Source organism: Scyliorhinus torazame, chromosome 6 (assembly GCF_047496885.1).
Source record: "Scyliorhinus torazame isolate Kashiwa2021f chromosome 6, sScyTor2.1, whole genome shotgun sequence".
Taxonomy (NCBI): domain Eukaryota; kingdom Metazoa; phylum Chordata; class Chondrichthyes; order Carcharhiniformes; family Scyliorhinidae; genus Scyliorhinus; species Scyliorhinus torazame.
In genome coordinates, this window is record NC_092712.1 from 143,186,722 (window position 1) to 143,204,127 (window position 17,406).

A 17,406-nucleotide genomic window follows, 5' to 3' on the forward strand; every position below is an offset into this window, starting at 1 on the left:
GTCGCAGGTTCAATTCCCGGCTTAGATCACTGTCTGTTATGCCTATTGAGGCTCTTACCTGGCCAATCAATGTCTACTTAAATGCCTCATTCTGCCTCCACCACTATTTTATGTCCTGTTTGCCCAACAGCATTCATTGTGCGGGCTACTGCCAGGCAAGAAGGAATTTCTCCTTCTGAAATTCCTCTGTGCCTATTGGAAGCACCCCCACCCCACCAAGATCAAAACCCTCTGCCATTAACCCCCAAACATCCTAACTTGCCCCTCCCCCCCCAACTCCCTTCACTTCCCTTGCTGTGGTCTCCCTGCCAGACACCTCCAATATACTGGACTTACCTCAGTTTAGTCTCCACTACCCTTCCTCTTCGGGCACTGGCTGTTGGCCCTGCAGTGGCCACCATTCGATTCTGTTGCTACTGGGACTATGGAGCTGCCATCTGTGGTGTTCTTTGTGTTGCTTATTTCAGGATGGTTGGCGTATGTTCATAAAGATCACAAAATAGCTTGAACTTAAACAAAGCTATAAATTTATTAATGCTACTAACTTGGATTCGACACGTACTCCTAAAGAATACACAGTTGATTAATAACATTTAAACTACACCCATCTACAACTAATCTCTGATATAAACTATGATCTGCACTCGCATACACTATCTATACTTCCGATTCTCTCTCGCTAACTCCTGCGCACACTCTCTCACAAGGCTGAGCATCACTGCCTTATATAGTTGTAACTGTAGCTCCCATTAGTGGCTCCTCTCAACACTTCATTAACCCTTGCAGTTCTTACAGTTATAATAATACCACAACATCCATGTGGGTGGAAATCCTATTCTGAATCAATTAATGCTGTTCCCAACATATTATCCCTGTGGGGCAGCTGGCTTCTGAGTTGACCTGCTCAGGACCAACTTTTTCATTGGGACGGGGAATATGTCTGCTTGTAAAACCCAGCCCAGTGTTCCTTGGTGAAGTCTTGTTATTGCCTTGTCTGGAATGTTATTGTAAATGTCTTAATGATATATTTTTCCAGTCAATAGTGACACATCTTAAATGCGCTTTATAAATTCTGCCTACTATACTTATTGCAAAGCTGGTTTAAACCGCGACGTTCTGAACTGACAGCTTTTGATTATTAAAATTTACTCTTATTTTCCTTAATCTTCATGAAATGTTTTCCTGTTTCTTTGTGTGCGGAGAATGTTACACAAACCTGCCATTCTTTTGGTAGACGGTGCAGACTCGATGGGCCGAATGGCCTCCTCCTGCACTGTAAATTCTATGAAATCTACGAGTATGTTGGTAACGGTTCCAAATGAGCTTTTAGAACAGCAAAGATAAAAGATTCAGGATGTGGCAAAAGGTTCCAAAAGGTCTAATGGCTAAGCAAATTTACCCAGAAAGCAGCTGATCCACACAGAGCACAAATGCCTTAGTTTTGATTCCGGATGTGTGTTGAGTAAACTGGAATGGTTCAGTACCCCCGAGTTATAGATTAGAAAATTGACTGGTCTGCTCACTTCTGTTCACCATGCTGTGATCTGTGTTGGAGGTGCACATGTGTGAATGTCAGGTGAAGGCTAAAGTGCCTGCCCTCCTTCTCCTGCCAATGGCGATCAATACTGTGAAAGAATATACCATATCCCAATAAGTAGGTCAATGCCTCCAACAAGTTGCGAGAATGGAAGGGGTGGGGGCGGGGGTTTGGATTTTCAATAAACTGTGACGATGTTATCTTTGTTTGTCTTAATCCATTGTGCTATGAGAAACATGTCACATGTCAACGTAGAAGTTTTCTTCAGATAATAATGATAAAATTATTAAATATTGCTTACGTATTATAAATGCAATTTCTATCTGAGACACTTTTTAGTATATACAGTGACATTTCATTCCAGTTTTAATTTTAATGTGGGCAGCAGAGATGATTACATTGTGTTTTGCAGAACAGAGGAAGTATATTCCCCCACCAAACAAACATCCTTGAGCCATTATGCCCCCAAATCTGCAACTCATGTGAAAATACTTTGTGTTACAGCGCAGTTTCCTCAGTGGAAATGTGAAGTAATAATGGAATCCAGTCTAGAGAGGAAATCTCAGCTATTTTCAACATATAAATGACTTGGGGATGTTTATGGGGAGTTTCCTGCCTTATTCTGAACCATAACAATGTTGAAATATCTGAAGATGATTTGAATCCTTTTCATTAACGAATACTTGTATGATGGATGTGGCACAAGAAACATATAAAAATATGTTTTTGACTTGTGCTGGTGTTGTTTTGTTCGGCTTTTGGTATCACTTACTTTTTAACCTGTGTGGCATTTGCTTTTTATTTATTCTTGATATATAAAATTAATATATGAACTTTATTCATCTGTTTGAATAAGTAACATTTTTATTTATGTTCACATTAGAAAATTAAGAGTTTATCAATAGTTGTTCCGTTGCTACAGTTAGGCATGGGATACTACTCTAATCTTTTTAAGCCTTCCTTGTTCTGTAATGTAAAAAACTAGTCATCTACAAAAGACTGTTATGAAGGTTTTCTTTCTGTTTTTTCTATTTGTTCGAGGAATGTGAGCTTCGCTGGCAAGGTTAGCATTTGTTACCCATCCCTAATTGCCCTTGAGCCAAGTGACTTGCCAGGCCATTCCAGAGGGCATTTGAAAGTTAACCACATTTATGTGGATCTGGGCTCACATGTGGGCCAGACCAGGTAAGGACGGCAGATTTCCTTCCCGAAAGTAACATTAGTGAACCAGATAGGTTTTTACAACTATCAACAATGGTTTCTTGGCCATCATTTTAATTGCAGACTTTATATTAAATTCACATTTCACCATCTGCTGTGGTGGGGTTCAAACCCAGGTTCCCAGAGCATTACCCTGGGTATCTAGATTACCAGTCCCGTGACAATACCACTGTGCCATTTTTCCTTATGCCTCCTTCCGCTGGACAAGAATTAACTGCACATCTTTAATAACCCTTAAAAATGAACAAGTTGCAAATCCTTTAGAAGTGATCTAAATAACAAGTGTGTTGAAATAAATTGTGGGCTATAATCCAATCTCAGGTTACTTTGCTTTTGCAGTCCATGACCTCTGAATTTGTGAGCCATACAGGCTTGTAAAACAGTCAAAACCAATAGGAAAATACATATTCAAAACACAACACTGACCATTACCTTTACCAGGTAGAGGACTAACCAGATGATTGAGAAATCTGCGATTAATAGGATGTGTCGATCACTCATATATTACCATCATTAACACTAGTACAGAAATCCTGTCTTATCAAAACGTGTCTATATTCAAGAGCAATTGCTCTGTTCCTTCATGCTCAGTAAAGAATACAATGACCCATTCTGTCCTTATGCTGGAAGGTGGTAGAATAATCAATGTTTAACCAAGGTTGAAGCAATGAACTTAGCTTGCATTGCCAATAATTTTTCAGAACAATAAAAACACAGTTCTTTTAACAAGCAGGGCAGTTATGTAGGCATAAATCAAAGCCCTGCAGTTGGTCGAAATCTGAAACAAAATTAGAAAAGGCTGGCAACAGCAGGATAATCAACAAAGAACAGATTGAACAGAACGTCTTTCTCTATCTGTCAGTAAATATTATAAGAGAGGAAGAATACATAGAATTAGATGATAGAGAATACATTATTCACCAAAGTAATAAATGAGAAACATTGAAATAAAGCCTGTATAGTTAAATATATTGGGCTGAATTCTCCGTTGGCGGGATCCTCCATTTCGCCGGCAGCGCACTCACGCCTGCAGATTTCCCGGTGTGGGGGTGCCCACTATAGGAAACCCCATGGCCGGCTGCCGGGATGGAGGATCCCGCTGCCGGCAGGGGGAGCACCACACCCGAAAATGGGTAGCAGGGTGGAGAGCCCATGAAGTCTGAGGAAAATGCAAGAAAACCTAGAACGGTCGGGGTGGGATTCTCCATCCATTCACGGCAGCAGGATTCTCCAGTTCCGCTGCAGTGAATGGGAGATTTAGCTGAGCGCCAAATTCTCTCTGTCTTTGCTACTAGCAGGGCGGACTCGCAACGGAGAATCCCTGCTCAGGTATGAAATCAAGATAGGTTTATAAATGAGACTATAACTGAAGCCTTAGTTACGCCAGCTGGTTAATGAGGTTTCCCATTGTGGGACAGTCCCATGCCGTCGGGAACCCCCCCCCCCTGGCTGCCGGCAAAACAGAGCATCCCACCGGCAGAGAATCCAGCCCCTGGACTAAAAATACAAAGTCCTGGAAAAGCTCAGTAGGTTTGACAGAAGTTGTAAGCTAAGTTAACATTTCGAGTCCAATTTGACTCTCCCGAAGAAGTCATTTTGGACTCGAAACATTAACTCTGTTTTCTTCACAGATGCTGCCAGGCCTGTTGAGCTTTTCCAGCACTCTCTGTTTAAATAACTTAAAATATTGGCAGATGTGCCTTAAAGGATCTCAGATGCCATGAAAGTTGAAAATATTTATATAAATAAAAAAAGGAAGACAGCTCCAACCCAGGAAAATACAGTTATAGTATGACCAGCTAAGTTTAAAGTCGAAAGTTATTGCTATCCCAAAAGCTTATAATGTATAAGGCAGGCAAAAGCAATTGTGTGGATAAATCAGGGTCCAAGGAGAATAGGGAGAAAAGCTAGTTTCATAACAATATGTCAACACTGAAGTGAACAGTGGTGAGGGCTGATGAATATTAAAAGGCGTATTGAATCATATACTACATCATGACCTAAATCAAAAACTGAAGTAAACTGTGATGTGGTAGTGCTTCATCACTGAGAGAACTTGATCTTCCGAAGCCTTCACAATCAACAGATCAAACAGCCTATGCATTTTATTAAAGAGCAACGTTGGCAGAAGTCAATTTAAAAAGAGAACATCAGAAGTTAGAGGAGTAACCTGAAGAGGAACTGCAGTGAAAGAAACATCTGTGGTCCTAAATGAGAGAGAGTAGGCAACATGAGCTAACCTGAGTTAAAATGTCCCAGGGAAGTAAAAATTTAAAGGGGGCACTTTATAAAAACTAAATGCAAACAGGGCACCCCAGATTAAAAGAAAATTAAAGGGACAATGGGAGAAATATAACGAAAAAGGAAAACAGCTGAGAGATGTATAACTGAGATGGAGACCAGAAAATGTGTTTGCTGTGGGATGTTCAAAAAGAGGGATCAATGTAGTAGAGAAGAGAAAAGTTGTCTATTACTAAGTAAGCTTAAAGAAAAAGCTATGCCTTTAAAGAGCAAGAGGTACGCATAGGTGGAGGTGAGGGGCCCAAGGATGGAATAGGAGTGTTTTGAGGGTGAGTGGAGAGTTTCCAACTCTCAGTTTCTTTGTATAACTGGGGTAGCATCAGACCTTGAGCTTTAAATGATGATTACAATTAGGAAGAGTTATCTATCATGGGAGGAGAATGAGAGCTGAATTTTTTTCAGTTACTATGATGCTTCAATGACAGGGAACCTTTGAAGACAGGTCATTGTGGTTGGAGAAACTGGGTCATGGCTGACAAAGACTCATGCATGTCCAAGCTTTCAGTCACTCGACCTCTGATGATTGATTTCAGTCATTTCCCACAACTAATGGGCCTGTGGTCATCTGGTTTCTTGCTCCATCCTTGCTTAAGTATGAGAAGCGTTTGCAATTTCCCAATGCAAAAACAATGGGGACGATTTTGAGCCAGCAATCTCCGTCCATGAGAAACTCGGCGCGAGCTCAAAATCCAGAGAAAATCGAAAAACATAATTCTAGCCAGCGTGATTTGGTTTTGGGATTTTTACCCCCCTTTCTACTGTAGAATAGTGCCCACAAACCTCCTTTTAATACATTACCGTATCAATAGTGAGCACTCTCTCCAACCTTTCCCCCTCACAGTGTCCACTAGACACCGGTGTGGCATTTACCACCGTTTTGGTCAGGCATGAGGCAGTCAAGGGATTCCCTCCGGGGGTGCAGGTGTAATTACAGCTATTATAGAGGGACATTGCCAACCTGGCAGTGCCAACCTGTGCCGGGTCAGTGCCAGGGCTGTCCCCTAGCGGGAAGCACATGGAGACACATGGAGAGGAGGGGGGTGCGCGTATGTGTGTGGTGGATGGAGTACAGCACCGAACGGACATTGCAGGGGGGTGGTAGTGGTGATGTATATGGGGGGCAGGGAGATGCCAGCGATAAATGTCAGGGGTGGTGAGAGTCTCTGAGATATGGCTGGGGGCTGTTAGACTGCTGCGCTGGTCGGGCGCCCTTCAAAGAAGGTGTCCTTCAAAGATGGCATCCTGTTCTGTTTTGAGCCTGTTTCCAGCTATAAAGATAGCCAGGGTCACACTTTGTTTGGCAGGAATCATGCCATTTTTCTCACTGGAACTGACACTATCATTTTTTGGTAAGATTCCGCCCACAATTCCAGAATTTAGAGAGCTTGAGAAAGTTATGACCAATGCATCCGTACCTTCCTCTCATTTTTCTGGGTGAAAGTCTTGAGATTAATTTATCCTGTCACATTTTCCCCATTACCTTTTTACTGTAAGAAGTCTGACAATACCAGTTTAAAGTCCAACAGGTTTGTTTCAAACACTAGCTTTCGGAGCACTGCTCCTTCCTCATTTCACCTGAGGAAGGAGCAGTGCTCTGAAAGCTAGTGTTTGAAACAAACCTGTTGGACTTTAACCTGGTGTTGTAAGACTTCTTACTGTGCTTACCCCAGTCCAACTCCGGCATCTCCACATCATGGCTTCTTTTTACTGGTTTTGAATCCAATAGGGTCCTTCAGTTAGTTTATTTTTGAGTTCACTTGTACTGCTGGTATTTTGTCCTTTTCCTCCACTAAGAACATTGATTCAAACCACGTATTTAACAAGTCTGCAATTGCCTTACTGTCTTTTATAATCTTGCCTTCATCTGTCTTTCATTGCTCCTTTTCCCACTTTACCACTCTCTTAGTATATTTAATACATTTTTTGCTATTAGCTTAAAGTTTTTTTAATATTCCATTTTTGCACCTCTTACTGTATTCCTTTATTAATTTCTCGCAGTTTATTGGATACTCATCTTTTTGTTACATTTGTATTTGCCTTTTCTAGCTTGAAGGCACCTCTTAATTAATAGCCCTGAGGTTTGATGCCTTAGAATTCTGCAGTGTTTCTCCTGATCACCTGTTGATTTGATTTGATTTAGATTTATTGTCACGAGGTACAGTGAAAATTATTGTTCTGCGCACAGTCCAGGCAAATCGTTCCATACATGTTCTAACTCTTTGATGGAAGACTGGTAAAAGTCCAAAAGAAGAGGAGTAAATATCTAATGAGCTATTTCCTTGGGTCCACTGATTTCCTGCTGAAACTAGATGGGAGATTGAGAGAAGCTCCATGGACCTTTGAGGCTCATAGTTCAATCATTGCATCTCTTCTATGTGTGTGAAGAAAAAAAAGACCGCTCTGATTTTTTGGTCATAACCAGTCTTGCCACTGATGTAATTTGACTTCATTCTTAATCGCTCCACCCTGTCAGTTCTTAAAAGCTGTGGCTATTGGATGTTTTGCAAAAAAAGGCATCAGTTCAGCTTGGAAATTCCGAAATTTGTTCCCAGTTGGGGTCTATTTCATTACCCATTCCTGCTACAATAAGGCGCTGAGGTATTCTGTAGTCTGCCACATTAAATACATCTGCACTCAAAATTCAAATTTCTGTTGAAGTTCCTTTTCAAAGGCAGGAAAGTGGGACATTTTTTGTTTACAGAATCAATCAAGAATTTCTTTTTAGTCTGCAGTTATTAATCCTGAACTGTCAGAAATAGGTCATGCGGTAATGTTATGAAGAACGTAATTGACTTATGCTTTGTAAAAATTCATTTGGGGATGACATTTTTCCAGTTTCAGGACTAAATTTAATTGACCAAAAGTGCTGAAAATACAAGGATTAATTTTGTGAGAAGTGCTTGAAAACAGGAACATTAGTAATTGCGACATTCCAGCCGATTTGTTAAATAGAAGTTGTGGCTTTAAAGGTTTGTCAGGGAATTACTTCAGATAAGATTGTTAAGAACTGAATTTCCCATAAAGGAAGCAGTAAGCCATAACAAATGACTTCCACGACTATTGTTTTGATACACAAGAGTGCAATGAAAGATGTATTATTTTGTTGGATTTTGGCTTCCTACTTTTTGGCAAACAGATAGTTGGTTCGCAAAACAAAAATCACTTGTTTTTTTTAGAATCTAGACCAAGATCTATGTTTTCTAATCTTGTTCGAACTTACAAAGGGTGCCACCCTAATTGATCTAACAGACTTCTGAACAAATCCATTGAACTCTGTTCAACATAACTGAAATTCAGAGTTCTCTTACAGCTGAAGAAATCGCATCTGCAATGTTTTTGGTCCATTTTATCCAAGGGGAAAGAGCATCGACACTGCTGTAAATGCAGTTCAAACAATGATTGGATTGGGATGCATTGAGGCAAACCAAATGTGACTGTTTTTCCCTTTATTAAGGGAGAGAGAGGGTCTCTTCGTATTGAGATGTTCCTTCTCGTGCTCTGGTTAAGAACTGATGGAATGCAATGTCAGCAGGGTCTTGCAGCCCAGAGACTCAGACCTTTAGTCATCTTGTTGGGAAGTAGGCACCCTACCATCTGCTGTTACAGGGCACCCTGATGAAAACAAGTTTCAACATTGTTAAATTTGTTGTGCATGACATCATTCCCTTTCACTTTGATAATGAATCATGGTTGAGTTTCTTAATGATTTTTTTTATGAGAGGCTGTCCAAGTTCTCAGGGTGTTCAGTACCATGTAGTGTAACCCCCTTATGGGTGGTCTGGTTTGTTTTTAATTGAACAACTGATTAACTTTCTTCTTTTGGCACAGACTGCTCATTGTGTGATGTGGTGCTGTGCCAATCTTGGTTTGATTTGCCAAGCTTTATTAAGTTGTGTGCATTGCAAACATAAGAGAAATATTCTCAGTCAGAAGTTTGATGTTGCACTGCCCTGCTTGTTAAAAACATTTTTTTATCAGAAGAGCATTTTAAAAATGGCATCTATGTTGCTCATAAGCCCAGTCAGTATTTGTTGCCCACCCCTAATTGCTCTTGAGAAGGTGCCGGTCACCTGCCTTCTTGAATCACTGCGGTCCATCTTGTGTAGGTATTCAATGCTGGTCAGGAAGGAATTTCAGAATTTTGATTGAGTGACAGTGAAGAAATGGCAACATAGTTCTCAGTCAGAATAGTTGTGGTTTGAAGGGAAACTTTATAGGTGGTAGAGATTGGGGGTTTGTAAGGTGCTGTTAATGGAGGTTTGGCAAGTTGCTGCAATATATCTTGTAGATCATACACAAGACCATACACACTGTTGCAACTGTGCACCAACAGTGAAGGAAGTGATGGATGGAGATGTATCAGGGGGTGGATGGCTGCCAATCAAGCGATCTGCTTTGTTCTGCAAGGTTCTCAAGTGTCATTGGATTTGCTGTCATCCAGGTAAGTGAAGAGTATTCCATCATGACTTGTGCCATGTGAATGATGAAGAAGCTTTGGGGAGTCAAAGGGTAAGTTACTTGCCACTGAATTCTCAGCTCTGTCCTGCTCTTGTAGCCACAGTATTTATATGGCTGGTCCAGTTAAGTTTCTGGTCAATGGAGATTCCCAGCAATGTGATTGTGGGAGATTCTGTAATGGTAATGCTGTTGAATGTCAAGAGGAGATGGTTTGATTCACTCTTGTTGAAGATGGCCATTTCCTGGCACTTGTGTGGCACAAATGTTGAAACTCATCAACCCAAGCCCCAATGTTCTCCAGGTCTTGCTGCATGTGGGCACGGGACTGCTTCAGTATCTGAAGAGTAACAAATGGTATTGAACATTGTGGAATCATCAGCCAACATTTCCATTTCTGGTCTTATGACGAAGGTCAAGTCTTTGAGGAAACAGTTCAAGGTGATTAGACTGAGGGTGCAACCTTGATGGGTTCCTGCAGTGATCAATCAGTGGAGAGTTTTCCAGATTCCCATTGACTTCAATTTTGCGAGGGCTCCTTGATGGCATATCCAATCAAGAGCTGCCTTGATATCAAGAGTTGTCATCTCACATCACCTCTTTTGTTTATATTTGGACCAAGGCTTTTTGTTCTGTCACTATCTGCTGCAGGCCTAGGGGAAATAGAACATAGAATATAGAACATGGACTCAAATAGCTTGGTGAGTACATTGCTACTGAGCCATTTCTAGGGCCACTTCCTCCAAACTGCCTACCACTGTGCCACTCTCAGGTGGAAATATACAAGGAAAGTGATGTGGAGCTTGGACATTGGCTGTAAGATATGATTTGGTAAGTACGACTGTTTCAGCTGTTGCTTGATTAATGGGACAGCTTTCCTAATTTTGGTACAAGTCTCCAGATGTTGGCTGGTTGACTGGGCAGGTTATGGTTATGTTGGTTATGGTACTTATGTCAAGCTGGGTTGGTCCATCCTGTTTTATTCTTCTTTGACTTTCTGTGGCAGTTTGATCCAACTGAGCGACTTGCTAGGTCATTTCAGAAGCCAGTTAAGGGGAAACCACATTGTTATAGGTTTGGATTCAAATGCAGGCCAGGCCGAATCAGGATGGGCAGATTTCGAGATGTTTTTTGTGACAATCTGGTAGTTCCAAGGTCATCATTGCTGAGACTAACTTTTTAGTTCCAGATCTATTAATCAATTGAATTTAAATTTACCAGCTACCATGGTGGGATGTAAACCAATAGCCTGAGACATTGGATTACCACAATATATTAACTGTTCCCACTACCTTACATTGAAAATGTAAGGGAGTTTAGGATCACTAAAATAACTTGTAAATAATGATAATCTTCATTAGTGTCACAAGTAGGTTTACATTAACACTGCAATGACATTACTGTTAAAATCCCCAAGTCGCCACACTACGGCGCCTGTTGGGGTACACAGAGGGAGAATTCAGAATGTCCAATTCACCTAACAAGCACTGTGCTACCAAGCCGCCCATACTGGACAGAATACATTACTTTTTTTCTGGACACTAAGGGCAATTTAGCATGGCCAATCCACCAAATCTGCACATCTTTGGACTGTGGGAAAAAACTGGAGCACCCAGAGGAAACCCACGCAGATACAGGGAGAACGTACAGACTCCACACAGACAGCGACACAAGCTGGGAATCGAACCTGGGACCCTGGAGCAGCTGTGCTAACCACTGTGCTACCATGCTGCTGGATAGAATACATTACTTGATGATAAATATCTAATCTGATCTATTTTGATGAACAATTTAGGAAGGCGGTGGCATAGTGGTATTGTCACTAGAGTAGTAATCCAGAGGCCAATGCTCTGGGGGCCTGAGTTCAAATCCCACCAGGACACATGGTGAAATTTGAATTAAACAAAAATTTAGAATTAAAAGTTGTCCAAACTACAACATGGTGGCGCAGTGGTTAGCGCTGCTGCCTCACGACGCCGAGGTCCCAGATTCGATCCCGGCTCTGGGCCACTGTTCGTGTGGAGTTTGCACATTCTCCCTGTGTTTGCGTGGGTTTCACCCCCACAACCCAAAGATGTGCAGGTTAGGTGGATTGGCCATGCTAAATTGCCCCTTAATTAGAAAAAATAAATTGGGTACGCTAAATTAATTTTTTTTAATGTTGTACAAATTCATCTGATTCCCTAATGTCCTTGAGGGAAAGAAATTTGCCATCCTTACCGGGTCTGACCTACATGTGACCCCAGACCCACAGCGATGTAGTTGACCCTTAGCAAACCACTCAGTTCAAGGGCAAATAGGGATGGGCAATAAATGAAGGTCAAGGTAGCGATCCCCACATCCCTTGAACAAATAAAAATAATTGACATTATTTACAAAGTTGAGAACAGGAGTAAAATTGCATGTGCAAATTTCAAACTGGATCATACACAATGTAAGAATATTTAATGCCATATTTTCTATTTTATTTGTAGATTGGTGCTGAATCCGTAAATCTTACGCAGAAAAAACGACATGCTCCACCCCCACCACCTCGTACGCCAAATACATTCAATGGGACAGATTTTGAGAGGAATACCTTTGGTAAGTGGCAGTGATACCTTTTGTTTAGTTTAGATTTTTAGCACTTTTTTGAGGGACATGGGTCTGATCTAATTGTTGGGACATAAAATGAAAAATAATACCTTGATAATCAAGCGTTTCTGGCGAGTGAGTAAAATCTAAAAATTAAATTGGTGAGTGTGTTTAAATTTCTGAAAGAAACGTCGCCATTTAAAATCAGGTAATAAAGTTAAATCTTAATGACTCAGCTCTGCATATCTCTACTTTTAGCTAATACATTAACCATTAACATGTATAATGAACCAGTTATATTGCAGTTTTTTGAATGTAGTTTGGAAAAGCTACATAATTGTGGATTCAAGTCACTGGCCTGTGGGTACTTTGAAATTTGGCAAGCTTCAGAATGTAGCATTAGCATCAGTGAGTCTTTACAATGGTTTCATTATAACTGCAACATGCAAGTTTTTATAATTGGCTTTTGCTGACATTCATTATCGATAAGTTGTGCTCTACAAGTGCCCGTAAGTCCACAAGTACAGAGCAGACTGCATTAATTTTGTTCTGCTGACACAAGATAAGGGGAGGGATTCTCCATCCAGCGAAGCCGGAATCGGGAAACGCGATTGGGTGGAGAATCGCGTGTGAGTCTAAAATTGTGGTTGGCGCGGGTGCCCAACAGAATGGCACTGGCTGTATGGGTGCCCCCACACCCTCTCTCCACCCCACCAATCCCACCCCTCCCCAAAAACCGACACCACCCGCCGGCAGGGCATCTCACTGCCACACAAGGGCAACTCCCATGGTGACCCCTAAAGGAGGGCGTCAGACAGGGACCGCTGGCATGGGTAGCGCCAACCACTGGGAACGCTGCCGGCAGGGATGGGTGCTGAGGCCAGGGGACCTGCAGTGCCGGGCACCGATGAGGCCACGGGTGCGGTGCGGAGGGCAGAGTGCCAGGGGAACGGCCGGGGTGGGTGTGGGGATGGGGGAGAGGGAGGCATATAAGGGGACATATGGCGGCAGGAGCTGCAGTGCAGACCGGGGCCACCATGTAACCCGATGGACCTGGTTGGCACGAGGGTGCGCACCATGCTAACGTGTCTGTCTTTCACCCCATGCACACAATAGACTTTGGAATTGAAATGAAAATGAAATGAAATGAAAATCGCTTATTGTCACAAGTAGGCTTCAAATGAAGTGACTGTGAAAAGCCCCTAGTCGCCACATTCCAGCGCCTGTTCGGGGAGGCTGGTACGTGAATTGAACCCGCGCTGCTGGCCTGCCTGGGTCTGCTTTAAAAGCCAGCTATTTATCCCTGTGCTAAACCAGCCCCTTCAATTCAACCAAGAATGGTGGCCTTCATCCTGGCCGCCTCAGCCCTAGGGATGCCCTGTGGCTGCACAAGCAGGAGCTGCTCGAGGAAGATCCTACAGCAGTGTGCCCTGCCCCAAAGGAGCAGCAGTTAGCCAGTGAGGATGGAGAGCCGGCCATGCAACAGGGCAAGGAGGAGGTGGGAAGGAAGTGCCGCATGAGGCCTCGTGTGTGCCATCAGTGCCTATCATTCGAGGACCTGCCGGAGTGGGCATGCCATCGAACACACCGGCTGACCAGGTCGACAGTGCAACATATCTGCCGGATTATGGCACACTTGGAACACCAGGGTTTGGGGGAGGACACCTGCTCCCGGTGGCCATCAAGGTGACAGTCGCCCTGAAAATGTAATCCACGGTGTCCTTCCAGGTGCCGATTGGGGACCTGTCTGGGATCTCACAGACCACAGTGCACAAGTGTATCCACGCCGTAATGGAGCTCCAATTGCCCCTTGGCACAATATATCAAATTCCACGTGGACCGCCGAGCCCACTACGATGCCCAGGCACAGGGTTTGCCGTCATTCCCGGGATGCCCCAGGTATACAGGGAGTGACCGACCGGACACATGTCACCCTCTGAGGTCTGACCCAAGACAGACCTTACTTCACAAACCGTAAGGGATTCCACTCGATGAACGTGTAGCTGGTGTGTGACCATGAGATGCACATCATGCACATCTGTGCCTAATATCCGGCATTGTGCACGGCACCTTCATCCTGGCACACTCCATGAAGCTGCGGTGTTCCAGCACCTCCTCTGCAGCAGTCACAGGCTCCATCACCCCCTCCTCCCTCGGGTTGCCCTATGACCCCCGGGCTACCCCGCGTTATGTGGGTGCAACTGGAGCAAACTCCTGAGGCTCCGGTGCAACTTCATGCCACCAGCCCTGGAGACCCGCTCTTGTCTTGACATGGGTCTCGATGCTCGCGGCCATGGAGCACAGTAACTGTGCCACCTCCCTCTGGGACTAACTCAAGGACGTCCTCAGCGAAAATCCATTGTGACTGGCCAAGCTCTGGAGCGCCACTACAATCTCCTAGTGGCACTGGCTCTGTGTCTGCATCTCCCTTATCGATCGGACAGCAGCTAGTCCCTGGGGTCGGCCAACCTTCCGACCATCCGCCCCCTCGGAGGTTCCTATCACCACCTGATGTACCGCAGCACGTGTGTGGTGTGCACTAGATAGTGCCCCAGGAGCCTCTTCACTAACATTCCCATCGGAGGTGAGTGCTCTGGGATGGTGGAGGGTGTTGGAGACAGCTGTGACGGGAAGTCAGTGTCGTCCCCGGATTGGAGCTCCGGGGTATCTAGGGCTGGCTTTTGGGGGGGTCTCCTCGCTATCCGTCACCTCCTCGTGACTGGAATCTGCTTGGGGTTGGGCTCGAGGGCGAGTGCCCGCCTCGTTGACAGTTCATCCTGTAAGACACAAGACATGACACATGATTGGATCCTGGGATGGGGTGGTGGGTAGTGGTGAGGGGGTGGTGTGGGGGCGGTGAGGGGTGTGTAAGCGCGTGGTGTTAGGGGGCTGTGGGTGGGTCATGCCACGCATGCCATGGAAAACCGCAATGCAGCTATGTCTCACTTCTTCATCCGATGCCTCGGTGACTGCCCTGTCTCCGGGCCTGCCGACCAGGTCCGGTGCCCATCACTCCGCGGCAATGAGGGGCCCAGGTCCGGTGGCCCTCCTCCGGTCTTCTCTCTCTCACGGCGGTTGTGGGCTGCCTTCTGCGGGGGGGGGGGGGGGGGGACAGACAATGCACAGTGTGAGATACTCAGGCACGGGCAGCACGGGGTGGGAAACTGATGGCCGTCATGGCCAGGGCACCTGGCCATGAAGGCCGGTTTGGGTGCTGGCATGTTGTGCAGTGTGGGGAGAGAGCACACTATCGATGGGTGAGGTTCAGTTGCCCTCTGGGTGGTGGGGGGGTAGGGTTAAGTTTGTTTGGGATGGGGATTGGTGCCTGGGGTACAGTGCTGGCCTATTCTCTCTGGCCGCTGTGAAGAGGTCGTGCAGCTTTTTCTGGCACTGCTGTCCAGTACTTGGGATGGGGCCCATGGCGCTCCTGGCCTCTGCCATCTGCGCCCAGGCTTGGTGTACGGTGGTGGGTGGCAGCCTCCTTCTCACCCTGGGGAACAGGGTGGCCCGCCTCTCCTCCACAGCGATCAGTCGGGTCTCTAGCTCGGCGTCTGCAAACCGGGGTGCCGCTCTCTGTGCAGACATTTTGTTGGCTGGGATGGTGTGTGTGGCGAGTGTGGTGTTAATATGCGGTTGCAGCTTGTCAGACTCTCAAGTAGCAATCCTGACCCCGGCGAATCGGACACCGTTTTTCACTGGAGTTGACCATGTTCCATTTGGCGCCGGTGCTAACATATTAACGGATCCTGAATTGCCCCGGCACTGGAGCCAATTAGTTGTGGTAGAAATTCACCGATGCAGTCCCGGCGTCAACCCTTAGTTTCCAAAACAGAGAATCCCACCCAAAGTGTCAGTCTCAAAGTAGTGCCGTTAGCATAAAGATGCAATTGTTTGTTTATGATGTGTTGCAAAGATTGAACTAACACTACATGTTAACTCAAGCAATACAAAAGTTTAAGCATGTAAAGACACTATTATGGTAAAGTCAGATGTATTACTGCTGATTTGTGACTGTAATATACATGATAAAAAGAAAATGCGGGAAATCATCAGTCCGGCAGCATCTGTGAGGACAGGAATAGTGTTAATATTTCGGGTCTGTGATCTTTTATCAGAGCTGGAAAACCCTAAGAGATATGGCAGGTTTTAAGTTCGTAGGAAGGCAGAAAAAGAGGGGAGAGGAGGAAAGGACAAGCTCTGTGGTAGCAAGGCAGGAGAGATTAGATGACATAAGGGTGCAAAACTGGACACTAATGGAATAAGCAAAGAAACAAAAAGTGGGTCTAGAAGAGCTGTCATGGCAAAACCAGAATCGGCACGGTAGCACGGTAGCATTGTGGATAGCACAATTGCTTCACAGCTCCAGGGTCCCAGGTTCGATTCCGGCTTGGGTCACTGTCTGTGTGGAGTCTGCACATCCTCCCCGTGTGTGCGTGGGTTTCCTCCGGGTGCTCCGGTTTCCTCCCACAGTCCAAAGATGTGCAGGTTAGGTGGATTGGCCGTGATAAATTGCCCTTAGTGTCCAAAATTGCCCTTGGTGTTGGGTGGGGTTACTGGGTTATGGGGATAGGGTGGAGGTGTTGACCTTGGGTGGGGTGCTCTTTCCAAGAGCCGGTGCAGACTCGATGGGCCGAATGGCTTCCTTCTGCACTGTAAATTCTATGACTGACAAAAATGAAGATGAAGAATATGGAGCTGGATTCTCCGAGCCCGTGCTCGGCCGGAGGATAGGCGTTTACGCCGAAACGGCACGAGATGCCGCTCCGACACCGTTTCCCAATTCTCCGCACCCAAAGAAATCGCGGGATTGTGGCGTATGCCACACGGTCCGGAGAATCGCTGAAGTTTGCCCGACAACTGATTCTCCGGGCCCACAATGATGCTGCGCCACGGATGGGCCGAAGTCCTGACGGTGTGTTCCGAAGTCACGATGCCGTGGTTCTAACCACCTATTAAAAAATCGTCAACCAGTCTTGCTGACTAATGAGGCGTCCAGAGGAGGTAAGGGTCGGTGTGAGGGGACCTGGGGCTGCCAAAACGGAGACGGCCATGGCTGACGCGGGGCGGGAGGAAGCCTACCAGGGTCGGGGGGGGGGGGGGGAACAGGCTGCGCGGCCGGGAACCACCCGCCATGACAGGGCGATGCCCTTGCGACGGCCGCCATTGCGCGGCCGTGTCAATGGGCACCCACACCTGGCCGTGGCTGCTGGGTGGGGTGTGAAGCCTACCAGGGTCGGGGGAGTGTCAGGTAAGGTGGGGGAGATAGGATAAGTGGCCAGGAACCACCCGCCATGACAGGGCGATGCCCTCGCGACGGC

General features: G+C 45.4%; 1 protein-coding gene across 2 annotated transcripts in view; it reads left to right on the top strand.

The window, feature by feature from the left end:
- cobl (cordon-bleu WH2 repeat protein) overlaps positions 1-17,406 on the top strand; it is a 685,350-nt gene that overhangs the window by 470,881 nt on the left and 197,063 nt on the right. For both annotated transcript variants that reach the window (XM_072508841.1, XM_072508842.1), the window contains exon 8: positions 11,989-12,097. In XM_072508841.1, coding sequence (XP_072364942.1) covers positions 11,989-12,097 — 109 coding nt within the window. The remainder of the gene's footprint in view (positions 1-11,988; positions 12,098-17,406) is intronic.